This window comes from Rhinoraja longicauda, chromosome 13 (genome assembly GCF_053455715.1).
Source record: "Rhinoraja longicauda isolate Sanriku21f chromosome 13, sRhiLon1.1, whole genome shotgun sequence".
In the NCBI taxonomy this organism is placed as follows: domain Eukaryota; kingdom Metazoa; phylum Chordata; class Chondrichthyes; order Rajiformes; family Arhynchobatidae; genus Rhinoraja; species Rhinoraja longicauda.
The window spans coordinates 22915581-22941936 of NC_135965.1; the positions used below are offsets into that span (position 1 = coordinate 22915581).

The following is a 26356-nucleotide window of genomic DNA, read 5'->3' on the forward strand; positions in this document are numbered from 1 at the left end:
ATCTGTTATTATCCATTACGATTGTTCCATTCTTTTAAATCTTTCTTTCATAGAACGTGAAATAGTGCAGCACCGAAACAGGCCCTTCGGCCCACGGTGCCTGTGCTGAACATGATGCCTAACTGAAGATGGACACTGAGTGCTGGATTAACTCAGCGGGTCAGGCAGCAACTCTGGAGAAAAATAACCTTTCGGTTCGGGACCCTTTCTTCAGACATCCCAATCTGAAACATCACCCATCCTTTTTCTCCAGAGATGCTGCCTGTCCCGCTGAGTTACTCCAGCACTTTCTATCTTTGGTATAAACCAGTATCTGCAGTTCTTTGTTTTTACATGATGCCTAGCTGAACTGATCTCCTCTGCCTGCATAGATCTATATCCCTCCATTCCCTGCATATCCGTGTACTTATCCAAAAATCTCTGAAACGCCACTATCATATCTGCTCCCACTACTACCCCTGGCAGCACGATCCAGGCACTCAACACTCTGTGTAAAAAAAAAAATGCCCGACACTTCTCCATTAACCTGTTCATGCTGGTTGCATCTTCCTGCCATCCCCTGTCCTCCAGTGAGTGCCATTAGTTTAACCCTGCCTTGCTCTCCCTGCAGGTATGTGAATGCCAAAGGATATTTTGAGGACGTGGCAGATGCGATGGAGAATGCCCAGGAGGAAATATTCATCACAGACTGGTGGTAAGTCCGGCTGAAGGGTCAGTCAGAGACAGACCGGAGCAGGAGTCAGCCGATTACCTGAGGAAGGATGTGCTGGCTCTGGAGATTGTTCAGAGGAGGTTTACTAGAATGAACCCAGGAATAAGAAGGTTAACCTATGATGAGCGTTTGTCGGCACTGGGCCTGTACTCGCTGGAGTTTAGAAGAATGATGGGGGACCTCATTGAAACATACAGTATAAAATAGTAAAGGCTCGGAGAGAGTGGATGTGGAGAGGATGTTTCCACTAGTGGGAGAGTCTAGGACGAGAGCTCCTAACCTTAGAATTAAAGGACGTTCTTTTAGGAAGGAGATGAAGAGAAATTTCTTTAGTCAGAGGGTGGTGAATCTGTGGAATTCTTTGCCACAGAAGGCTGTGGTGACCAAGTCAGTAGATATTTTTGAGGCAGAGATAGATAGATTCTTGATTAGTACAGGTGTCAAAGGTTATGGGAGCAGGCAGGAGAATGGGGTTAGGAGGTAGGCCGAATTCTACTCCTATCACTTATGACCTTATAACTATCTATCGGGCCTGCTCCTCCATTTAGACTTTAGACCTGTGATCTTGTGGGTTTTCTCCAGGAGTTCCGGTTTCCATCCACACTCCAAAGATGTACAGGTTTGTAAGTTAATTGGCTTCGGTAAAATTGTAAATTGTCCCTAATGCTGGCGTTGTGTATTCGCCGCTTTTCCGTCAGGATAGTTTGTCTGTTTGTTTCTATGTTAATTGTTTCTGTAAAGCGCTTTGAGCATGTGATAAGGCGCTATATAAAATAAATGAATTATTATTATTATTATTATTAATGTGTAGGAGAGCGTTAGTGTACGGGGTGATTGCTGGTTGACACTGCATCTGTCTACTGTAAGTCTCAAAATCATGTTCAGCACAGATATTGTGTGCCAAAGGGCCTGTTCCTGTGCTGTACTGTTGTATGTTGTCTGAATGAGAAGGTGTTGTGGTGTTGGCAGCAGTGAGTCGAAGCTGAAGGGGTTAAATGTCTGGCAGTGACTCTGTGTTCTCTGCTTTGGTGGGATGCAGGTTGAGCCCAGAGATCTTCCTCAAGAGGCCGGTGATGGAAGGGAATCACTGGCGGCTGGACTACATTCTCAAACGCAAAGCGGTGAGTTCCTGATTCCTCTCTCATCCACAGCATGTGGTCACTGGTAAGGCCAGCGGTTATTTTCCACACCTTCTGTGCATCCCAGGAGACTGAGGAAAGTCAGCCATGTCTCCCGTGACTCTCGCGAACGACGGATCCAAGATGGCGCACAAGCCAGGCGACACAGTCCCAGAAATGGATCTGCAGTCATTCAGTACAATCTCTCCACTCTTAAACCTCTACTCCAGAAGCAGCTTGTCTTGCACTCGCTCTGCTCTTATAAGTTCTCAGGGCATAAATAAGCCATTTGGCTCATCTAGTCTACTCCGCCATTTAATCATGGCTGATCTGTCTTTCCCTCTCAACTCCATTCTCTTGCCTTCTCCCCATAGCCCCTGACACCTGCACTAATCTACTCTTAATCTCCTGTCAGATCTGTCACCCCCATTGGAGACCTTCCAAATATCTTTAATTGTATCTGTACACTGTGGACGGCTAGATTGTAAACATGTACAGTCTTTCCTCTGACTGGTTAGCACACAACAATAAAGCTTTTCACTGTGAAAGAGGAGAGAGTTCTGGATGTAGCCCAGTCCATCATACAGGCCGCCATTGACTCATATCTACACCAAGCTGCCTCGGGAAAACAGTTAACCTAATCAAAGACTTGTCCCACCCTGTTCATTCCTTCTTTTCCCTTCTGTCTGGCACAAGATACAGAATCAGGAGCCAGATGACATAGGTTTAAGGTGAGGGAGATAAAGATTGAATAGGAAACTGAGGACAACTTTTTCCCCATAGAGGGTATCTGGAACAAGCTACCAGAGGAGTTAGTTGAGGCAGGTACTATAACACCATTTAAAAGACATTTGGACAGGTTCATGGATAGGATAGGTTTAGAGGCATAAGGCCAAGCATAGGCAGGTGGGACTGGCTTAGATGGGGCATGTTGGTCGGTATGGACCAGTTGGGCTGAAGTTCCTGATTCTGTGCTGTAAAATCATAAAACTGACTTGTTATCTCTCTATCTAAGTTTCTGGAAAAGAGACTATGACCTGAAGCGTTAACATATGCTGAATGTCTCCTGCACTTTCTGCTTTTATTTCATGTTCATCTTAGGAGTAGAATAAGGCATTCGGCCCATCCAGACTACTCTTCCATTCGATCACGGCTGATCTATCTTTCCCTCTCAACCCCATTCTCCTGCCTTCTCCCCGTAATCTATGATGCCCTTTACGAATTAAGAATCTGTCAATCACCGCTTTTAAAATACCCAATGACTTGGCCTCCACCGCCGTCTGTGGCAATGAATTCCACAGATTCACCACCCTCTGGTTGAAGAAGTTTCAGTTTCCCAGTGTTTGCGGGCGTTTGCTTTTGACGTTCACTGATTCCTTTCCCTTCCTCCCTGAACCGGCAGCACCAAGGCGTGAAGATCTTTGTGATGCTTTACAAGGAGGTGGAACTTGCCCTGGGCATCAACAGTGGCTACAGCAAGAGGACACTGATGAAGCTGCACCCCAATGTCAAGGTGAGTGGCCACACAAGGAACTGCAGGTGCTGGCCCTCAAAGTAGACACAAAGTGCTGGAGTGACAGGAGGGAACTCAGCAAACAATAACTAGGGTCTCGAAGGGTCTCGACCCGAAACGTCACCCATTCCTTCTCTCCCGAGATGCTGCCTGACCTGCTGAGTTACTCCAGCATTTTGTGAATAAATCGATTTGTACCAGCATCTGCAGTTATTTTCTTATATAACTAGGGTGGAAGCTGGTACAACCAACCAGGTCTAGGGTGAAGCTCAAAGTGCTGGAGAAACTCAGCAGGTAAGGCAGCATCTCCAGAGAACAGAGGGCAGCATGGTGGCGCAGCAGTAGAGTTGCTGCCTTGCAGCACCAGGGACCCGGGTTCGATCCAGACTATGGTTGCTTGTCTGTACGGAGGTTGTACGTTCTCCCTGGGACCTGCATGGGTTTTCTCCGAGATCTTCGGTTTCCTCCCACAATCCAAAGACGTACAGGTTTGTAGGTTAATTGGCTTGGTATAAATGTGAATTGTCCCCAGTGTGTGTGGGATAATGTGGTGAACGCTGGTCGGTGCGGACTCGGTATCTCAACTAAACTAAACTAAATTAAGGATAGTTGACTTTTCAGGAAAAGAAGGATCACGACCCAAAATGGCCAAGTCACTTGTCCACGTTCTCTAGAAATGGTGCCTGACCCGCTGAGTTACTCCAGCACTTTTGTGTCTTGATAAGAACTCCCTTCTGCTTTTGGGACCTTACACTGAACAACCTCTAACTATGCCGCAATCCCTCTGTGTGAGAGAGCCATCGGTCTATGGGTAGGACTTGAAGCCCACACTGTTTCGGGAACCGGAGAGACCCCACTGACCTATAACTGGGGTGGAAGATGGTCAAGCCAGCAAGGTCTAGACCAAAACACAGAGTGCTGAAGAAACTCAGCGGGTCGGGCAGCATCTCTGGAGATCGTGGATAGAAGACTTTTTGGGTCAAGACCCTTCAAAATAGGGCACAAAGTATTGGAGTAACTCAGCCATTCAGGCAGCATCCCTGGAGAACATGGACAAGCGACGTTTCGGGTTGGGACCTTTTTTCAGAGAGGAATCGCAGACAGCCAGCCACAGATGTCAGCGGGCTAAAAAATTTACTGCACTGCCCATTTTTAAATCCATATCTGGTTCCCTGAGGCGTATTTTTAAACAGCATTTTGATTTATTTCAGATCACATTGAGTAGTGGGGGGTGGGGGCCTGGAATATGCTGTCAGGGCTGCACAAGCCAGTGGAGGCAGAAGCCAGTGGAAGCACAAGCCAGTGGAGGCACAAGCCAGTGGAAGCAGATACGATAGTGGCATTTAAGAGGCTTTTAGACAGGCACGTGGATATGCAGGGAATGGAGGGATACGGACCATGTGCAGTCAGAGGAGATTAGTTTAACATCGACAGGGACATGGGTAGGATGGGTTTAGATGGATATGGGCCAAACGCAGGCAGGTGGGTCTACTGTAGATGGGGCATTTTGGTCGGCATGTGGAATTTGACTGAAGGGTCTGTTTCCACGCTGTTTGACTCAATGGCCAAATGGCCTCCTGTATCACAAGGCAACAAGACTTTCGACAAAGCTTGTGGATGGTCAAGGTGCTATGGAAATACAAGTTTTAGATACAATAGTAGCTTTTAGATAGGCACATGGATATGGAGGGATATGGATCACCTGCAGACTGATGAGATCAGTTTTATTTGGGATCATGTTTGGCACAGACGTTGTTTGCCAAAGAGCCTGTTTCATTCTGTATGACTATGACCCAAATGGCATTATGCCAGGCACGGACATAGTGGGTTGAAGGGCCTGTTTTTTGCTGTATGTTGTGAACAGGGGTGACAGGGGACTGTGTATGTTGTATGTTGTGGGACGGGGTGAGCAGGGAGAGTGTTGAAAATTGTGTGTTTTGAGACAGGCGTGATGGGCGACTGTTGTATGTTGCGGAGAGGGGTGATGAGGAGAGTGTTGTATGTTGTGGGACAGGTGATGGGAGACCGTGTTATATGTTGTGTTGTGGGGCATGGGTGACGGGGGACCATGTTGTATGTTGTGGGACAGGGGTGACGGGGGACTGTGTTGTATGTTGTGTGCTCTGGGACGGGTGACCAAGGACAGTGCTGTGGGGGGGGGGGGGGGGGATGTGTGCCAACTGACCTCATTGCCCTTTGACCTCTGCCCCCCAGGTGATGCGCCACCCTGACCACGTCTCGTCCACGGTCTACCTGTGGGGCCACCATGAGAAGCTGGTGGTCATTGACCAGTCGGTGGCCTTTGTGGGCGGCATTGACCTGGCGTACGGTCGCTGGGATGACCAGGAGCACCGGCTCACAGACGTGGGCAGTGTGACGCGGAATGCCAACTCCCCGCCCACCGCCACCCCCACCACCAACAACAACGTCCCGGTGAGCAACGCCTGGGGAGGGGGAAGCCCTGTGGGGAGGGGGTTGCTATGTGTGTCTGGGGGGGGGGGGGTTGCTGTGTGTGTGGGGGGGGGGGGGTTGTTGTGTGTGTGGGGAGGGGGTTGCTGTGTGTGTGGGGGTGGGGGGTTGCTGTGTGTGGGGGGAGGGGGTTGCTGTGTGTGGGGGGAGGGGGTTGCTGTGTGTGTGGGGGGGGGTTGCTGTGTGTGTGGGGGGGGGGTTGCTGTGTGTGTGGGGAGGGGGTTGCTGTGTGTGTGGGGGGGGTTGCTGTGTGTGTGTGTGGGGAGGGGGTTGCTGTGTGTGTGGGGGGGGGGGTTGCTGTGTGTGTGGGGGGGGGGGTTGCTGTGTGTGTGTGTGGGGAGGGGGTTGCTGTGTGTGTGGGGGGGGGTTGCTGTGTGTGTGGGGGGGGAGGGATGGCTGTGTGTGTGTGTGTGTGTGTGTGTGTGTGTGTGTGGGGGGGGGTTGCTGTGTGTGTGGGGGGGTTGCTGTGTGTGGGGGGGGTTGCTGTGTGTGGGGGGGTTGCTGCGTGTGTGGGGGGTTGCTGCGTGTGTGGGGGGGTTGCTGCGTGTGGGGGGGTTGCTGCGTGTGTGGGGGTTTGCTGCGTGTGTGGGGGGGTTGCTGCGTGTGTGGGGGGGTTGCTGTGTGTGTGTGGGGGGGCTGCTGTGTGTGTGGGGGGGGGTTGCTGTGTGTGTGGGGGGGGTTGCTGTGTGTGTGGGGGGGTTGCTGTGTGTGTGTGTGTGTGTGTGTGTGTGTGTGTGTGGGGGGGGGAGGGTTGCTGTGTGTGTGTGTGTGTGTGTGTGTGTGTGTGTGTGTGGGGAGGGTTGCCGTGTGTGGGGGGGTTGCTGTGTGGGGGGGCTGTGTGTGTCTGGGGGAGGCTGTGGGAGAGGCACCATGGGTGGGCAGCTGGCCTGCACTGGCCGTGGCAGAGGAGCAGATGGGTCTGTGTGGGTGTAACTGAGTGTGGGCGTAGTGGATGTATGGGGGTGTGAGCAGTGTGTCAGAGTGTGTAAATGAATGAGTGTGTTTGTATCTGAGTGTGTGCATGTATATTCATGCCTTTCAGCCTTTATGTGTGTGTGTGGTGCATGTTTAGTGCCTGCCCGGCACGTGTCCCATGTTGGGGTACATGCATGGTGTTGACGTGACCGTGTGTCGGCAGGTGGAGCGCGTCCCGGACAGATCGGTTGAGACGGAGGAGAGCAGGATCCCGGCACGGTTCAGGCAGGAGCGGAGCGGCGGGGAGGAGGGGAGTCGGACGCGACGCGCAGCCTGGTCAAACCTGGTCAAACGGCTGCAACGGCAGAACCTGGAGCGCAACGACAGTGTCAGCAGCGGCGACCACGGTAAGCTGCAGCCCGCCCGCCCGTGCCAACGTCAACCGTAACACCAGCATTCAGCACCCATCCCCGACCTCCAGCCCCTCATCTCTGACCCCCTCCACCCCTGACCCCACCACTGCACCTCCCCCCTCTCTCACCTACCCGCCCCTGACCTCCCTCTCATCTCCCTCCTCCATCCTAGTGGAAAACTGTGGTGTTCAACTGCCCTCTCAAACTTAGTTTAGATATGTTACAGTGTTACGTTCCAAAGAAAGTGCAGGTAAAATAAGTGCAAGGTCTGTAATGAGGTTGGTTGGAAGACTGGGGAAATACCGAACCCGATCAAGGGGCAAGAGTCAGCAAGTCCCCCGTGGTTGATGTTATTGGGATGTGCCAGGTCCCTTGGCCTTTGAAGATGAGACATTGGATCCAACCCAATCCTCGATCCTGCACAAGATTTCACTCGGTCCTTGGCCAGTGGAAGTGGACCCTACCTGTGATCCATTCCACGGCTCTCCTCCCAGGGTGGGGAACTGCTTTAGTTTATTTTGAGATACTGAATGGAATCAATTCCCCACCCACTCCCTACATACTGAGGACAATTTATAGAGGACACACTAGAGCTCATGTCCAAAGATGTGTAAGTTTTGTAGGTTAATTGGTAAAATTATAAATTGTCCCCAGTGTGTAGGGCAGTGCTAGTTTACGGGGTGATTACGGGTCGGTGCAGACTTGGTGGGCTGATGGGCCTGCTTCCGTGCTGCATCAGAGTCTAAATTAACCTACAAACATGCACGTCTTTCGGATGTGAGAGGAAACCGGAACACCTGGACGAACCCCACGCGTTCACAGGGAGAACGTGCAAACTCCACACACAGACGGCACCCGGGGTTAGGATCGAGCCCGGAGTCTTTGGCGCTGTGAGGCAGCGGCTCTACCCGCTGCGCCAGCGAGCCTGGTGCCTTCCCATGCAGGCAGGAGGGGTCTGGGGAGGAAGAGGCCGTGTGCTGTTTGTACACAGTCCCAGACCAGATGCACTCTAACCTCTCCGCAGATTGGTTTACCAGCAAGCAGAACTTGTTGAAAGATAGGTTGTCCAACTTGAGGAAGTTACGCCACCTGACCGCCAACTCCGACCTCCTTCCACCCGAAGACGGTGAGTCACAACCTCGAGCAGCAAGCTCTCCGTTAGCTTTGCAGTGGAAGCCGGGGCTACTGCAGACTCTCCCCACTCACACACATGAGTGGGAAGATGTGCTTAGCTGCTTTAGCTTTGGTGTAGCTGGGGTTGCTGGTGTCTGTCCGTCTGCTTGTCAGAAGATGCAGGGATTTTTTAAATTTTAAATTAAAAAAAAAAAAAAAAATTTAATATCAAAAAATACGTTTTTCAAGTAATAAATATTTACAAAACATCTTCTTTTCAAAAACCCCATCCGACATTCCCGGAGGTTACACATTCAATGCAGATATTCATTTCCAAATTTACACAGAATCCCTTATTTGGAGGGGCGTCTCCACCACACCCTGCCCCCCCCCCCCCATGTCCAGCAGCCGAAGGACCCTAGACTGTGGTCCTCCCCCAGCGTTGGCTGCACCAAGCTTCAGTGCATCCCTCAGCACGTACTCCTGCAGTCTGCAGCGGGCCAGTCGGCAACATTCCCCGACGGACAGCTCGCTCAGCTGGGAGGTCAACAAAGCTCGGGCAGACCAAAGAGCGTCTTACTCTTCCGACTCCAATCACTACCCGCATGGTCTGGTGGTTAGCACACTCGTCTCTGAGCCAGATGGTCTTGGGTTCAAGACTCTCCACAGCTTTGGCGAGGTAATTATTGCATTTTGGAGTTTAGAAGGATGAGGGGGGAACCTCATTGAAACTTACTGAATAGTGAATGGCCTGGATAGAGTGGATGTGGAGAAGATGTCCCCACTAGTGGGAGAGTCCAGGACCAGAGGGCACAGCCTCAGAATAAAAGGATGTACCTTCAGATAGAAGACGAGGAGGAATTTCTTTAGCCAGATGGTGGTGAAACTGTGGAATTCATTGCCACAGATGGTGGTGGAGGCCAAGTTATTGGGTATTTTTAAGCGGAGATTGACGGGTTCCTGACTGGTAAGGTTGTCATGGGTTATGGGGAGAAGGCAAGAGAACAGGGTTGAGAGGGAAAGCTAGATCAGCCATAATTAAATGTTCACCCGATGGGCCGAATATGGCCAAATTCTGCTCTATGACTTGTTATTGTCACATGTGCCGAGGCACAGATTAAAGCTTTTTTTGGCGTGCTATTCAATCGAATCAAATACTGTACATGAATACAATCAAGCCACACACAAGTATAATAGGTAGAGCAAAGGGAAAGATAATTCAGCTAGAAATAATGAAAGATTTACAAGTGGAAAAGAGATTTCCAAGAGCGCCTGTGTCGGATGCTAGTAGATCAACTCTACCACTTGTTGGGCCATAAATATTTATGTGTCTGCAAGAAGGTTAATCTTTGGAGGATTTTGTTGTAATGAGTTTGACCGGGAGCCTTGTAATGACTGATGAATCACTGGTACCTGCGTGTACCACTCACCTGGGCTGGAGCTGATAACACGGGCTTCCATCAGCTGCAAACCAATGGATAATATTGGAATTATAATTTCTCAGCAATTTCTCACCCATTTCTCAGCAAAAATCCCACTCATGTCTCAAAGACCTTACCTTTTAAGATTTAGTTTAGCTTTAGGTTTATTATTGTCATGTGAACTGAGGTGCAGTGAAGAACTTTGTTTTGCACGCTATCCAAACTGATCAGATAATACCATACATTGATACAATCAAGCCAAGCTCAAGGACAATAGGTAGAGTCAAGGGGAAGATACAGAGTGCAGAATATAGTTCTCAGCATTGTAGCGCATCAGTTCCAGAGACAAAGTCCAATGTCCGCAATGGGGTAGAGGCGAATCGGTCAGTATCCTAGCTTATGGAAGGACCATTCAGAAGCCTAATAACAGAGGGGAAGAAGCTGTTTCTGAGCCTGGTGGTGAGTGCTTTCCGCTGTGTTAATCCTGCACTTTGCTGTAAAAATCATAAAGCCATACAGCACCGAAATAGGGCCCTTGTCCCAACTCGATTGTGCCGGCCAAAATGCCCTATCTAAGCTAGTCCCCCTTACCTGCGTTTGGCCCATATCCCTCTCAAGTTTCAGTTCAGTTTTAGTTTATTATCATGTCTGCCGAAGAACAGTGAAAAGCTTTTGTTACATGCTAACCAGCCAGCGGAAAGACAATATCTGATTTCCATCAAGCCATTCACATGATAAGGAAATAATGTCTAGTGCAAGATAAAGCCAGTAAAGTCTGATCAAAGATAGTCCAAAGGTCACCCATGAGGTAGATTGTAGTTTCCTATCCATGCACCTGTCCAAATGTCTGTTAAATGTTGTTATAGTACCTGCCTCAACTACCACCTCCGGCAGCACTGTGATGAATGTTTCTTTTGTTTGGTGTTAGTTTATGATTGTATGTGTTATTGCATTTTTATTGATTATTCTTATTGGTCTTATTGTTGAACTGCGGGTAATTTTTCATTTCACTACACATTTATGTGTTATGTGACAAATAAACGACTATTGACTATTGACACCTTACCACCCTCTGTGTGGAAAAAGTTGCCCCTCAGGTTCATATTAAGCCTTTCTCCTCTCACCTTAAACCGATGTCCTCTGGATCTTGATTCCCCTGCCCTGGATTTTTACAAAACCTCTCCATTCAGCCTATTAATTCCCCTCATGATTTTATACACCTCTGTAAGATCCTTGGTCTCCTGCAATCCAAGTAATAAAGTCCTACCCTGCCCAACCTCTCCCTGTATCTCAGGCCCTCGAGTCCTGGCAACATCCTTGTAAATCATCTTTGCACTTTTTCCATCTTACTGACATCATCTTTCCAACAGGATGATCAAAACTGAAAACAGCCTCACTAGCGTCTTGTACAACTGTAACATAACATCACAATGCAAGGTTCCAGCATCGGCAATTCCTTGTGTCTACAACCTAATCAAAGTCCTGCAACATGACTTTCTGGTTCTTGTACTCGATGCCTGATCTTTAGACTTTAGAGATAGCACAGAAACAGGGTCTTGGGTCCATCGAGTCTGTGCCGACCAGCATTCACCCCGTACGCCATCACTATCAAACACACTAGGGCCAATTTACAATTTTACCGAAGCCAATTAACCTACAAACCTGCACGTCTTTGGGATGTGGGAGGAAGCCGGAGCACACAGAGAAAACCCACGCAGTCGCAGGGAGAACATGCAAACTCCGCATAGACAGCACCCGTAGTCAGGATCAAACCCGGCTCTCTGGCGCTGTAAGGCAGCAACTCCACCACTGCGTCACCGCGCCACACTGCTGCCTCCCATATCCGGACTGCCCCCTTCACAAGTGCAGGTGGACCCTGGTTCTTCATAACACCTGGTGTGGGGCGCAGAGAGGATGTCCCGATATCCCAGGCAGCTGCCCATCCTCAGAGTGGCTAAAATCCCAACGTCCTTGGTGCCGTGACTGATTGCCTCCCACAGAGCTGCAAAAGGAATCGCAGACAGCCAGCCACAGGTTAGAAGAGCAGTAGGCAGAGTGTAAATCTTACAGCGCGTCCATTTTTAGACCCGTATCTGATTCCCTGAGCCATATTTTTAAACGCAGCATTTGAACTTATTTCAGATAACAAAGAGTTGATGAGAGTTTGTAGACACAAGAGACTGCAGATTCTGGGATCTGCAGCAAAGAAAGGAAGGCAACTGGAGGGACTCAGCGAGTCAGGTAGCATCTGTGGAAGGTAGACACAAAGTGCTGGAGTAACTCGGTGGGTCAGGCAGCATCTGTGGAAGGTAGACACAAAGTGCTGGAGTAACTCAGTGGGTCAGGCAGCATCTGTGGAAGGTAGACACAAAGTGCTGCAGTAATTCAGTGGGTCAGGCAGCATCTGTGGAGGGTAGACACACAGTGCTGGAGTTACTTAGTGGGTCGGGTAGCATCTCTGGCTCAGTCTGTAGAAGGGTTCAGACCGGAAACATCACCCATCCTTTTTCTCCAGAGATGCTGCCTGACCCGCAGTCACCCCAGCATTTTTTGTCTATTTTCGGTATAAACCAGTTGTGTAGGAAAATAACTGCAAAATGCTGAAACGAAGATATCACAAAATGCTGGAGTAACTCAGCAGGTCAGGCAGCATCTAGGAGAGAGGGAATAGGTGAAGTTTCGGGTCTGAAGACGGGTCTCGACTCGAAATGTCACCCATTCCCTCTCTCCTAGATGCTGCCTGACCTGCTGAGTTACTCCAGCATTTTGTGATACCTTCGGTATAAACCAGCATCTGCAGTTCCTTCCCACAGCTTTTGTGGAGGTAATGGCTAGATGATATTTTGGGTGGGGACCCTTCCTCTCGGTCTGTGTCCACCCCATGCCCCGGACTTACATGACGGGGCGGTGTAGAGGAGGATCTAAGAGGGAAACACAAGGAACTGCACATGCTAGTTTTCAAAAAGAAGACACAAAGTGCTGCTATAGCTCAGCATCTCTGGAGAACATGGACAGATGGCATTTCGAGTCTGAAGAAGGGTCCCAATCCAAAATATCACCTATCCATGTTCTCCGGAGATATTGCCTGACCTGCTGGGTTACTCCAGCACTTTGTGTCCTCTTTTTAAACTAATCTAACCTGATTTGGTTTATATAAATTGTTTATTAAAACCCATTTCAAAAGTATGATATGCAAAGGAAAATATTACTAGTACACCTGCAGAGTTGATAGATTTTGGGGAGCATATTGACCATAAACCAAGGCCTGGACATTAGTGTATGTCTGGAGCCAGTATGCTTCTCTACAAAGCCTTTCTTCATTCACCTCCCGATATTCCCACTTCACACAACTCAAACACTGCTCACTCTTGTAACTTTTCCATGACTTATTCCTGGAATTAAATCCCAAAAAAGTGACAGTCCCTGGTCTCCATCCAGTAAGTTCATCAAACCTGTCACGGAAGTGGAAAGCATTACTTGAGATTTTCCACACAATATTGAGGTAGGGTGACTAATGTTTAGCTTATTGTCACTTGTTCCGAGGTACAGTGAAAAGCTTTTTGTTGCATGCTAACCAGTTAGCAGGAAAGACTGTACATGATTGCAATCGAACCGTCCACCGTCTACAGATGTAGGCTAAAGGGAATAGGCAACAGATCTGAGAGGAGATTTAGTTAGAGTAAGAAATGCTGTTGTTGAAGTAGAGGTTTAAAAGGGTTTAATCGATCACCCGTTCACACAAATTCTATGTTATCCCACTTTCTCATCCACTCCCTACACACCAGTGGCAATTTGCAGAGGGCACATCTGGGATATGGGAGGAAACCCGCACGTCTTTGGGATGTGGGTGGAAACCGGGTCACCCGGAGGAAACCCACGCGGTCACAGGGAGAATGTGCAAACTCCACCTGCAAAGAGCGCACCTGAGGTCAGGATCCAACTCTGGGTCTCTGGCGCTGTGAGGCAGCAGCTCTACCCGCTGTGCCACTGTGCCGCCCTGTGTTGGGGAGGGAGTTCCATGGTTCAGGCCGGCAGGAACGGCGATACTTGCACTACTGTGCCACACAAACATGTGCAGAATGTTAGACTGCTTTATCACTGTTTGTGTCCATTGAGCTTCCAAGGTGAAGGTTCACTGACCTAAAATAATTCTGGTTCACAGCCCGAACCAGGGGGTCACAGTTTAAGAATAAGGGGAAGGCCATTTAGAACGGAGATAAGGAAAAACGTTTTCACTCAAAGAGTTGTAAATCTGTGGAATTCTCTGCCTCAGAAGGCAGTGGAGGCCGATTCTCTGGATGCTTTCAAGAGAGAGTTAGATAGAGCTCTTAATGATAGCGGAGTCAGGGGGTATGGGGAGAAGGCAGGAACGGGGTACTGATTGAGAATGATCAGCCATGATCACATTAAATGGTGGTGCTGGCTCAAAGGGCCGAATGGCCTACTACTGCACCTATTGTCTATTGATTTTTATGGCCTGACTTGCTGCATATTTCCAGCACTTTCCGTTTTGATTAAGTCATTGCAGCAGGTTTACCTGGAAATATTTTGTAAAGATTCTCTTGACAGGTTTTTGGCCTGAGGTTGCATTGCCTTTCCACAGTGAGGGCACTGTTACCAGACCCTCTCCCTACCCTGGGGAATGTGTGGCAGGTTATATAGAGGGACACAAAAAGTCGGAGTAACTCAGCGGGACAGGCAGCATCTCCGGAGAGAAGGAATGGGTGACGTTTCGGGTTGAGACCCTTCTTCAGACCCGAAACCTCACCCATTCCTTCTCTCCAGAGATGCTGAGTTACTCCAGCTTTTTGTGTCCATCTTCGGTTTAAACCAGCATCTGTAGTTCCTTCTTACATGCAATAGAGGGACCTTTATTCTGAGTCTGACCTGTGCCAGCAGGTTAGGTTGCGTGGGCCCAGGGCCAACGATTTGGTTGCACGGTTCCTTTGAGGTGGTGTTAACACATCTTGTAACTTTGCTAATGGGTGCTACACAAATGCAAGGCAGATATACATAGTACAGCACAGGAACAGGCCCTTCGGCACAAAATGTCCGTGCCAAAGATGCTGCCGTTAAGTTAATCTCCTCTGCCTGCACATGATCCACGTCCCTCCATTCATTGCATATCCATGTGCCTATCTAAAAGCCTCCTAAACGCCACTATCGTATCTGCCACTGTCGTATCTGCATTCCAGGCACCCACCACCCTCTGTGTAAAACATCTTGCCCCACACACCTCCTTTAAACTTTGCCCTCTCGCCTGTACATTTTGACATCTCCACCCTAAGAGAAAAGGTTCTGATTGTCCACCCAATGTGCACCCTCATAATTTTTTATATACTTCTTTCAGGACTCCCCTCAGCCGCTGATACTCCAACATATTTGTGGTCACCTGTAGCATAGAGAAATTTAATGGACACAAACAATGATAATTAAACAACAAAACTTCTTAAAGCGGCACGGTGGCGCAGCGGTAGAGTTGCTGCCTTACAGCGAATGCAGCGCCGGAGACTCAGGTTCGATCCTGACTACGGGCGCAGTCTGTACGAAGTTTGTACGTTCTCCCCGTGACCTGCGTGGGTTTTCTCCGAGATCTTCGGTTTCCTCCCACACTCCAAAGACGTACAGGTATGTAGGTTAATTGGCTGGGAAAATGTAAAGAAAATTGTCCCTAGTGGGTGTAGGATAGTGTTAGTGTGCAGGGATCGCTGGGCAGCACGGACCCGGTGGGCTGAAGGGCCTGTTTCTGCGCTGTATCTCTAAATCTAAAAAAAAATATTTTTAAAAAAATCTTTATTCCTGAACAGGTAGAGCCCCACTGAAAAGCTGGGCCGTTTTTACAGCATTATGAGCCCCCGGGCAAAGCAGTGTACTGGGGCCCCTACCGTTACTCTCCCCCACCCCCCTTTCCCTACCAGCCCCCCTGTCGTGCCAGCGAAAAGCACTTACCGAAAAGCACTTAGCGATGGACTTAGGGTGCTACATTGTTGCGAAAAGCACTTACAGATCGCTGTGAGAAGCACTTAGTGACCGAAAATGTTGCGAAAAAAGCACTTATTGAACCTACATTTTTAAAGTAGTATTTATTTATTGCAAGTCACTTAACATACACAGATCAGCATGGGGCCCCTATGCTCGTGGACCCCCGGGCAAGTGCCCATCAGGCCCATGCGTTAAGACGGCCCTGCTGAAAAGTAACCGTTAACATAAGAAACTGCAGATGCTGGCTTACAAAAAAAGACACAAAGTGTTGGGGAGTAACTCAGTGAGTCAGGCAGCATCTCTGGAGAACGTGGTTAGGCGACGTTTTGGATCAGGACCCAGTTTCAGATTGTTCTCTTTTCACTGTCTCACACTTTCTGTCTTTTCATCTCTGTTCTTCGTCCATCCATCTCCCTATCAGACCCTCCGCTCACCAGTATCAACCTAACACCTGCCTGCCCCTCTTCCAGCGGTCGACTCCCCTTCCCTACAATCAGTCTGAAGAAGGGTCCCAACATGAAACATCACCTATCCCTGTTCTCCAGAGGTTCTGCCTAACCCGCTGAATTACTCCAGCACTTTGTGTCTTTTCAAGTAATTGTTTCCACTCCTCAGACTGGGGCAATAAATTCACTGCTTTGTTGGACAAAACGATGAATGCCTTTTTTTCTGGGACTGAACAGGAGATTGGAGGCTGGATTTAGGAACAGCTGAATAAAGGAGAGGGATTCAGAGGAAATTCCTAAGCTCAGAGGCCAGGTTCCTGAAGGTACAACCACAACATTGACGTTTTATAGAACTTGGGTTCGGAAACATTTGGAGAATTGTGTGCAGTTCTGTACATCCCATTACTGGAAGGATGTGGAGCTGGTGCAAAGGAGGTTTACCAGAATGTTGCCTGGATTAGAGTGTGTTTGCTACAGGGAGAAGTGGGACAGACTTGGATTGTTTTCCCTGTCCTCGGGAGTCCGAAGACAGCTTTTACAGGGGAAGAGGTGGGATGGGGCCACGGTGAGCAGCTGTAGCCACTGGCGTGACTTGCTTCCTGTGTATCACGGCGCCTTGTACCCACCAGGAATTGCCTCCTAACAGCTGCACGTAAGGTCAATCACCCCAAAGCTATCCCTCAAATCCCTAGTGTCCCGCCCTGGTTTTATTTTTATTTCATATTTCATATTTCAGATACAGCGCGGAAACAGGCCTTTTCGGCCCACCAAGTCCGCGCCGCCCAGCGATCCCCGCACACTAACACTATCCTACACACACTAGGGACAATTTTTACATTTACCCAGTCAATTAACCTACATACCTGTTGTATGTCTTTGGAGTGTGGGAGGAAACCGAAGATCTCGGAGAAAACCCACGCAGGTCACAGGGAGAACGTACAAACTCCTTACAGTACAGCGCCCGTAGTCAGGATCGAACCTGAGTCTCCGGCGCTGCATTCGCTGTAAAGCAGCAACTCTACCGCTGCGCCACCGTGCCGCCACCCTGTAACCCTGCCGACATTCCAGCATCTCACATCGATATCCCTCTCTGACCTATTTGTCGATATTGAACCTGGTCACTTGCTAACAGCACCCAAAGGACCATGCCTGCCTCTCCTCTGCCTCTCACCTTAGGTACCTAAGGTACAGTGAAAAGCTATGATTTACAGGCTATCTAAAACAGATCAGATATACCATACACATGTACAATCAAGCCAAGTTTCAGTGCAGTTTCAGTTTTAGTTTATTGTCCCGTGTACCGAGGTACAGTGAAAAGCTTTTGTTGTGTGCTAACCAGTCAACGGAAATACAATATTGATTACAATAAAGCTATTCACAGTGTACAGATACATGATAAGGAAATAACATTTAGTGCAAGGTAAAACCAGTAAAGCCCGATCAAAGATAGTCCAATTTATCGCCATTGATGTAGATAGTAGTTCAGGACTGCTCTCTCGTTGCGGTAGGATGGTTCAGTTGCCTGATAACAGCAGGAACGAAAATGTCCCTGAATCTGGAGGTGTGGTGTAGAGCAAAGGGGAAGATGCAAAAATCTGCACGTCCTTGGGATGTGGGAGGAAACCGGAGCAAGCCCATGCGATCACATAGAGTTTGAGTTTAGATTATTGTCACGTGTACTGATGTACAGTGAAAAGCTTTTGTTGTGTGCCAACCAGTCGGCGGATTGACAACACAAGATTACAATTGAGCCATTCACAATTCAGAAGGTGCAAACTCTGTGCAGACAGCACCTATAGTCAGGATGGGACCCGGGTCTCTAGCGCTGTGAGGCAGCAACTCTACCGCTGCGCCGCCTTGCCTCCCTTGCCACTCTACCTGCTGCTGGCTTGCGGTGCCCCTCTGACTGGTCTGTCAAATGGTGAGAGCTGACCCAACATTGCAGTCAAGGATCTGCGTGGTGGGACTGGTCTAACCAGGGACATGCCCCAAGGGGCTGGGCTTGTTGGTGGCTGCATCGTGCCATTCTGTTATCTGTTTATGCCTCCATTGCCTTGCTTTTGTGCCTTAATCTTCACATCTGAAGATGTGATTGTGCCACACACTTTTCTTTCTGTTCTTTAGACTGAAGGGCGATCCTTAAACTTGTCCTTCTAGAGGTCTCTATCTTTTAGACACAAAGTGCTGGAATATCTCAGCGGGTCAGGCAGCATCTCTGGAGAACATGGATAGGTGACATTTTGGGTTGGGCCCTTCAGACCGATTGTGGGGGGTATGGGGGTGGGGGTGGTACTGGACGGAAAAAAAGACAAATCTAAATCTAGTGGGTGAGTCCAGCACCACAGGCCAAAGGATCAATAAAAGGACGTACCTTTAGGAAGGATATGGGGAGGAATTTCTTTAGTCGAAGGGTGGTGAATCTGTGGAATTCATTGCGACCGATGGCTGTGGAGGCCAATACAGTGGATATTTTTAAGGTGGAGATTGACAGATTCTTGATTCGTATGGGATTCAATGGTTATGGGGAGAAGGCAGGAAAATGGGGTTGAAAGGGAACAATAGACCAGCCATGATTGAATGGCGGAGTAGACGGTGGGGTGAATGGCTTAATTCTGCTCCTATAACTTATGAAATCGGGGCCGGCAAGAGATTCCCTCAAACAGGGAGGTTCCCTGATGGGCTGATAGTAGACCAGGGATGGTGTGATCCCAAGAGGGATGCATTGTTGCAAACTGTGGAACTGGTTACTCCCGCACTTTGTGTCTCCTTCTGTTACCCGTTTGGTTGAAGATTGCAATGAAACATCTGTTCTTCATCCATTCCCAGTCCTTTCAGAATCGCTAAACGGAACGCTGTAAGCACTGTTGATGTTGGTTTGAAAGTCCACCACAAGGATTGGCCAAAGCCTTTGGAGCCAAGCTCAACATGGTCTGTGGTCTCAGCTGAATCGCGCACATACTGACTGCTTTGTTTTCTGTTGACTCTCCTGAGATAGACAGTGCCTCAGTGCAAAGCCTCTGCCCCGACATTGGAGAGCTGGTGGGACAGACCAGGTTCTGGCACGGGAAGGACTACTGCAACTTCGTCTACAAGGACTGGGTCCAACTGGATAAGCCTTTCGACGGTGAGTGAAACCTCAGCAGAGGGCGAATAATCTTCCCACCACTGCTTACTGCTCTGTGTCCTAACATGGCCCCATCCTGTCTGCCCACTCCCCATTCACCCTACGACTTGCCTCCATGGCACACTTTGCACGTGTTTTAGTTTTCTGGTTTAGTTTACATGTTAACAATCTGGATGATGGAATTGATGGCTTTGTGTGCACTTTGGTAGAAGGAATAAAGAATCACACAGTGTGTTAACAGGCTCTTCTACCCAACGTTGCCCACACCAACCAATGTGCCCCATCTACACTAGTCCCAACTGCCCACGTTTGATTTCCCTCTAAATCTATCCAATGCATGTCCCTGTCTAAATGCTTCTTAAACGTTGCGATCATACTTGCCTCAACTACCTCCTCCGGCAGCCTGTTCCACATAGCTCCCACCCTCTGTAAAAAAAAAAAAAAAATTACCCCTCAAGTTCCTATTAAATCTTTCCCCCCTCACCTTAAACTATGCCCTATGGTTCTCAATTCCCTTACTCTGGCCAAAAGACTCTGTTTACCGAGATACAGTGAAACGATTTTTGTTGTATGCTATCGAATCAGTGAAAAGACTATACATGATTACAATCAAGCCGTCCACAGTGGACAGGTACAGGATAAAGGGGATAACGTTTAGTGCAAGATGTGATCCAGTAAAGTCTGATTGTCAGAGAGTCTACAATTAAGTAGTTGGTAGGTCAGGGCTGCTCTCGAGTAAGCGATGTAGATGGAGTCAATGGAAGGGAGGTTGGTTTGTGTGATGGTCTGGGCTACGTCCATCATTGAGTTTACAGATCTGTAAACTTATTATTATGAGACCAGCTAGATTTCTCAACTCACTGGGTTACTAGTCCTGTAAGAAAATAACTGCAGATGCTGGTACGAATCGAAGGTATTTATTTCACAAAATGCTGGAATAACTCAGCAGGTCAGGCAGCATCTCAGGAGAGAAGGAATGGGTGACGTTTCGGGTCGAGACCCTTCTTCAGACTAGTTACTAGTTATTAGGGTTACTAGTCCTAATCGGTCCACTGGGTAACTAGGTCTGCTGATTGCCAGGTTTAGTTTAGAGATGCAACAAGGAAACGGGCCCTTCGGCCCACCGATCACCTTTAGACTAGTTCTATCCCACACACTAGGGACAGTATACAGAAGCCAATTAACTTACAAACCCACACGTCTTGGGCATGTGGGAGGAAATCGGAGCACCATGGGTTCACAGGGCAAACGTGCAACCTCCACACAGAGGGCAGTGTGTTGGGGGAGGTCCGTACCTGTGATGGACTGGGCAGTGTGGGGTGGGGGAGGTCCGTACCTGTGATGGACTGGGCAGTGTGGGGTGGGGGAGGTCCGTACCTGTGATGGACTGGGCAGTGTGGGGTGGGGGAGGTCCGTACCTGTGATGGACTGGGCAGTGTGGGGTGGGGGAGGTCCGTACCTGTGATGGACTCTCCGTGGTCTCCCTGACCCCTGGGGGTTTGTGATGAGTGATGGGGCCACAGCTTGTGCTCAGTCCCAGGGGTCTAACCTTCCTCTGCTCCCACAGATTTCATCGACCGCTACACCATGCCCAGGATGCCCTGGCACGACATTGCGGCGGTGGTTCACGGCAAGGCTGCCCGCAACCTGGCACGGCACTTCATCCAACGCTGGAACTTCACCAAGGTAACCCCCCCCCCCCCCACACAACCACAGCCCACCCTCCCAACCACAGCCCACCCCTCACCCCCAACCTTCCCCTCCCAATCCCCACCCCTCCCCTCCCTGCCCATCCACCGTAACCGCACTTCATCCAATGCTGGAACTTCACAAAGGTAACCCCCCCTCCAAGCCACACCCTTCCCTCCCAACCACAGCCCACCCCTCCCTCAACCTCCCCCTCCCCCTCCCTACCCCCACCCGTCGCCCACCCCTCCCCTCCCTCCCCATCCACCATAACCTGGCACGGTACTTCATCCAACGCTGGAACTTCACCAAGGTAACCCCCCCCCCCTCAACCGCAGCCCACCGCACACCCCCAACCTCCCCCTCCGCACACCCCCAATCTCCCCCTCCCAAACCCCTCCCCTCCCAACCGCAGCCCACCCTCCCAACCACAGCTTATCCCCAACCTCCCCCTCCCAAGCCCCACCCCTCACCCCCAAACTCCCCCTCCCAACTCCCCCCTCCCCTCCCTCCCTACCTACCCACCAGAGTCAGGGGGTATGGGGAGAAGGCAGGAACGGGGTACTGATTGAGAATGATCAGCCATTATCACATTGAATGGCGGTGCCGAATGGCCTCCTCCTGCACCTATTGTCTATTTATTGTCTATTGTAACCTGGTGCAGCACTTCCAATGCTGGAACTTCACCAAGATGACCCTCCCCGTTCAACGGTCCTAGCCCCCCCCCCCCCCACCCAGCCACAACTCTCCCCTCCCCCCCAACCACCCCCCCCCCCCCCCCTCCACTCCCCCATCCCACCTTTCCCTATCCAGTGTAAAGCAGTGTGGCACTTTATCCCACACTGGAACTTCTCCAGCTCTCCAGCTCTACGCCCCACCCTCCCTCCCTCCCAACCACAGTCCTCCCCTTTCTTCCCAACTCACACCCCCCCCCACCCAACCTCCATCCCTCCCCTCCTTCCCCACTCTCACCCCAAATGTCGTCTGACCATTTCCCTCCACAGTTGCTGCTTGACCCACCAAGTTCCTCCAGCACTTTGTGTTTGCTGAAGATTCCAGCATCTGCAGCTCCATGTGCTTCCGTTTTGCCGGCCCAAGTGATGTGTCCCCGCCTGTCTTTTTCCGTCTACAGATTGTCAAATCCAAGTATCGGCCGGTGTCGTACCCGTACCTCCTGCCCAAGAGCATGTCCACTGCCAGCGAGCTGACGTACCTGGTGCCGGGATCCGTGGCAGCGCGGGTACAGGTCTGTCCTCCCCGAACTCACCGGCTCACCGCCTCTCACCGGCTCTCACCACCTCACCAGCTCACTGCCTCACCAGCTCACCGCTCTTTCCCGGGGTCCCGGGCTGCGATTTGCAGCAGGGTTTGCGTGCCAGCTTCAGGGAAGATTGGGGGGACATTGCCGGGAAGAGGTATTCACAGACGTAGGTCTGTCGCTGTACAACACTGAGGTATAGTGCTGCTGGGTTGGGGTTTGTCGCTGTATAACACTGGGGTACAGTACTGGTGGGGATGTGTCTCTCGCTGTATAACACTGGGGTACAGTACCAGTGGGGACGGGTCAGTCACTGTATAACACTGGGGTACAGTACCAGTGGGGACGGGTCAGTCACTGTATAACACTGGGGTACAGGTCCAATAACAGAGGGAGAGAAGCTGTTCCTCAGTCAGGTGATGCGCTCTTTCAAGCTGTTGTCCCTTCAGTCTGAGGGGAGTGGGGAGGACGAGGAATGACCGGGGTGCGACATGTCTTTAGTTATGTTGGCTGCTTTCCCGGGGCAGCGTGAGGTGTAGATGGAGTCGATGGCGGGGTGTCTGGTCTGTGGGATGGACTGGGCTGCATTCACAAACCTCAGTGATTTCTTGCGGCCTTGGGCAGAGCTGTTCCCAAAACAAGCTGCATTATACCGTGCATCTGTAGAGTTGCATTTGTTCCCCCCATTGTGCAGCCGTGGAGCACGCTCTGCATTATTGGCCCTAACACGCTCCATTCCTCTCGCTGTGTTGCAGGTGCTGAGGTCGGCTGCAGACTGGTCCTGTGGCATTAAGTATCACGAGGAATCCATTCACCAGGCGTACATGCACGTGATTGAAAACAGCCAGCACTACATCTACATCGAGGTGGGTTGCAGAATTTCCTGGGGTCCATGTTTACCGTCACTGCGACCTAACCACCCCCTGTCCGCCCGGACCATCGCTCTCGCCCCTCGCCACTGCTAGATGTCCAGCTCACTGAAGATCTCCTCTTGGTCAGGAGGAATCGTGCACAATGGGCAGCACAATGGCACAGTGGTTGGGGTCACTGCCTCACTGCTCCAGAGACCCGTGCTCAATCCAGACTCCGCTGTTGTCTGTACACAGTTTGTACATTCTCCCTGTGACTGCATGGGTTTTCTCCGGGTGCTCCGGTTTCCTCTCGTATCCCAAAGAACTGCTGGTCTGTAGGTTGATTGCCTTTGGTAAAATTGCCTAGTACGTAGGATAATGCCAGTGTGCAGATGTTGCTGATCAGCACGGACTCAGTGGGCCGAAGGGCCACATTCCAAGGACATGCGGGTTTGCAGAATAATTGACCCTCTGTAAATTGTTCCTAGTGTGTAGGATAAAACTAGTGTACGCTGGTCGGCGTGGACTAGGTGGGCCGACAGGCCTTTGTTTCAACGCTGTATCTCTAAAACTAAGAACTTAAACTAATGTAAAGTACAGCGCCCTACTCCGTATCCACTGCTAGCACCCAATGGTGTATCACATGCACTGTTACAGTGGAGACAGTGTCATTGCCTGCACAGTCTCTGCAGCCAGAAATGCCTCTTCTCTGCTTCTAACACTGACCTTCGTGTAAAGTGTGTATACGCCACAAATTCAATGTGCACACAGTGGCCATATCCACAGCTGCTGCCTCGTAGCACCAGAACCCTGGATTCAATCCTGACCTTGGCTGCTGTCTTTGTGGAGTTTGCATGTTCTGCCTGTGGCCTAATGGGCTTCAATCAATAAATATATCTGGATTTGGGGAGAGGAGGTGGGATGAGGAATATCAGGCCGAGTTATTTGGTACAGAGGGCGTGCGAGTCAATGATAGACAGCGTGGTGTAGAAACCAAGGACTGTAGATAGACACAAAAAGCTGGAGTAATTCAGCGGGAAAAGCAGCGTCTCTGGAGCGAAGGAATGGGTGACGTTTGGGCTCGAGACCCCTTCTTGGATGCTGGTTTATACCAAAGATCCAAAGATAGACACAAAGTGCTGGATAACTCAACGGGTCAAGCAGCATCTCTGGAGATAAAGGATAGCAGTGTGAAGAAGATGGGTCCTGACCCAAAACGTCACCTATCCATGGTGTCTAGAGGTGCTGCCTGAGCCACCAGAGTCTGCCTCTGGCAGAGGCAATGAAGGGAGGTTGACAATGACTGTGTGCTCATCAAACCTGTCCCTTGTTCTCTCCAGAACCAGTTCTTTATCAGCTGTGCGGACAATAAGAATGTCTTCAATGGGATTGGCGACGCCATTGTCAACCGGATTCTGAAGGCCTACAGGTAACGTTTGAGGACATTTCTTCACACTGTGTAGCTAACACCCCAACGGCATGAGTGTGTTCTCCCGGTTGCCATCCATTGCAACGCCCCTTCGCATTCCCACTGACTTTTCTGTCCTGTGCCTCCATTGTCCGAGTGAGGCCATACGCAAAACTCATCTTTCGCTTAACTTTAGATAGTTCCTCCATCCCTCTCTTCCCCTCCCCCTTCCAAGTTCTCCCTCTATCTTCCTGCTTCCACCTATATCCTTCCTTTGTCCCACCCCCCCTGACATCAGTCTGAAGAAGGGTCTCGACCCGAAACCGTCACCCATTCCTTCTCTCCTGAGATGCTGCCTGACCTGTTGAGTTACTCCAGCATTTTGTGAAATAAATACCTTCGATTTGTACCAGCATCTGCAGTTATTTTCTTACATCATCTTTCGCTTGGGTGGCTTACAACCCAGCTGTATGAACATTGAATCCTCGAACTTTAGGTAACTTCTACTCTCACTCCCCTCCCCTCCCCCCTCCTCCCTTCCTGCACTCTAGTCATTTTACCAGTTCCGCAGTTCTCCACAATGTTTCCCTCTTGAGATCACACCCTCCCAAGCCAACAATGGACCTATCAGGCACCACCCTGCCTGAGGTCATTTGTGGCCGGCCCCGAGTTGTCCTGGTCTTTCCCCCCCTCCAACTCTTCGCTCTCCCCCCCTCCCCACCCCCACCCCAATTTTCTGTCAGAAGAAGGGTCCTGACCCGAAACGTCACCCATCCTTTTTGTTCAGAGATGCTGCCTGACCCGTTGACTCACTCACAGTGCTTTGTGTCTATCTCTCTAATGAGAGGCATAGACAAGTAGACAGTCAGAACGTTTACACCAGTGTGGAAATGTCCAATCTTTTAAATGCCACTAATGTACCTGCCTCCACCACCACCTGCGCAGAGCGTTCCTGGTACCCACCACTCTCTGTGTAGAAAACGTCCCACACACCTCCTTTAAGCTTTGCCCCTCTCACCTCACAGCTATTCCCTCTGGCATTTTATTTCATTCCCCTTATCTTCTTACCTTTTTTTCCTCTCGCCTTTGCCCAACCATCTTCCAATCAAACATCCCCCTCTCCCATCCCCTCACTTGTATCCACCTATCACTCCAAGGCTTTGTCCCATCCCGGAGAATGTTTTACACGGAGGGTGGTGGGTGCCTGGGACGCGCTGCCGGGGGGTGGCGGTGGGGGGATATATAGGCACACGGATACGCAGGGAATGGAGGGATATGGATCGTGTACAGGTAAAGGAGATTAGTTTAATTTGGCATCGTGTTGAGCATAGATAATGTAAGCTGTAATATTCTATGTTCTCAGAGTTCCAATGAATCGACCCCCAGAGGAAAAATATTCACCTCATCTCTGCCTTAGTTGGGTGACCACCCCCCCCTCCCCCCCACCCCCCCCAGTGGGCCCCTCTCTCGATTCTGTGCTGACGGAAACCTCTCTCCCAAGATCACCCCCTCCTAAAACCCTCCTAAAACTTTGCAGGGTCTTGGGTTCAATTTCTCTTTGATCCTTCTGGCGTACAAGACCATAAGACATTGGAGCAGAATTAGACCATTTGGCCCATCGAGTACCGTACCATTCAATCATGGCTACTCTATCTTCCCCTCTCAACCCCATTCTCCTGCCTTCTCCCCTTAACCCCTGGCACCCGTACTAATCAAGAACATGACAATCTCTGCTTTAAAAATACCCAATGACTTGGTCTCCCCCACCGTCTGTGGCAATGAAGTCCACAGATTCACCACCCTCTGGCTAAAGAGATTCCTTCTCATCTCCATTCTAAAGGTACGTCCTTTTATTCTGAGGCTGTGCCCTCTGGTCCTAGACTCTCCCGCTAGTGGAAACATCCTCTCCACATCCTCTCTATCCAGG

The 26356-nt window shown here is 50.0% G+C and overlaps 1 protein-coding gene across 4 annotated transcripts in view; it reads left to right on the plus strand.

The window, feature by feature from the left end:
* Positions 1-26356, plus strand: part of LOC144599543 (phospholipase D1-like) — a 77616-nt gene that overhangs the window by 37297 nt on the left and 13963 nt on the right. For 3 of the 4 annotated variants that reach the window (XM_078410557.1, XM_078410556.1, XM_078410558.1), the window contains 11 exons: positions 611-694; positions 1752-1833; positions 3233-3343; positions 5558-5776; positions 6951-7134; positions 8165-8266; positions 19098-19226; positions 20794-20912; positions 22045-22158; positions 22926-23036; positions 24362-24450. In XM_078410557.1, the coding sequence (XP_078266683.1) occupies positions 611-694; positions 1752-1833; positions 3233-3343; positions 5558-5776; positions 6951-7134; positions 8165-8266; positions 19098-19226; positions 20794-20912; positions 22045-22158; positions 22926-23036; positions 24362-24450 (1344 nt within the window). The remainder of the gene's footprint in view (positions 1-610; positions 695-1751; positions 1834-3232; positions 3344-5557; positions 5777-6950; positions 7135-8164; positions 8267-19097; positions 19227-20793; positions 20913-22044; positions 22159-22925; positions 23037-24361; positions 24451-26356) is intronic. The other variant, XM_078410559.1, reaches the window with a different exon arrangement.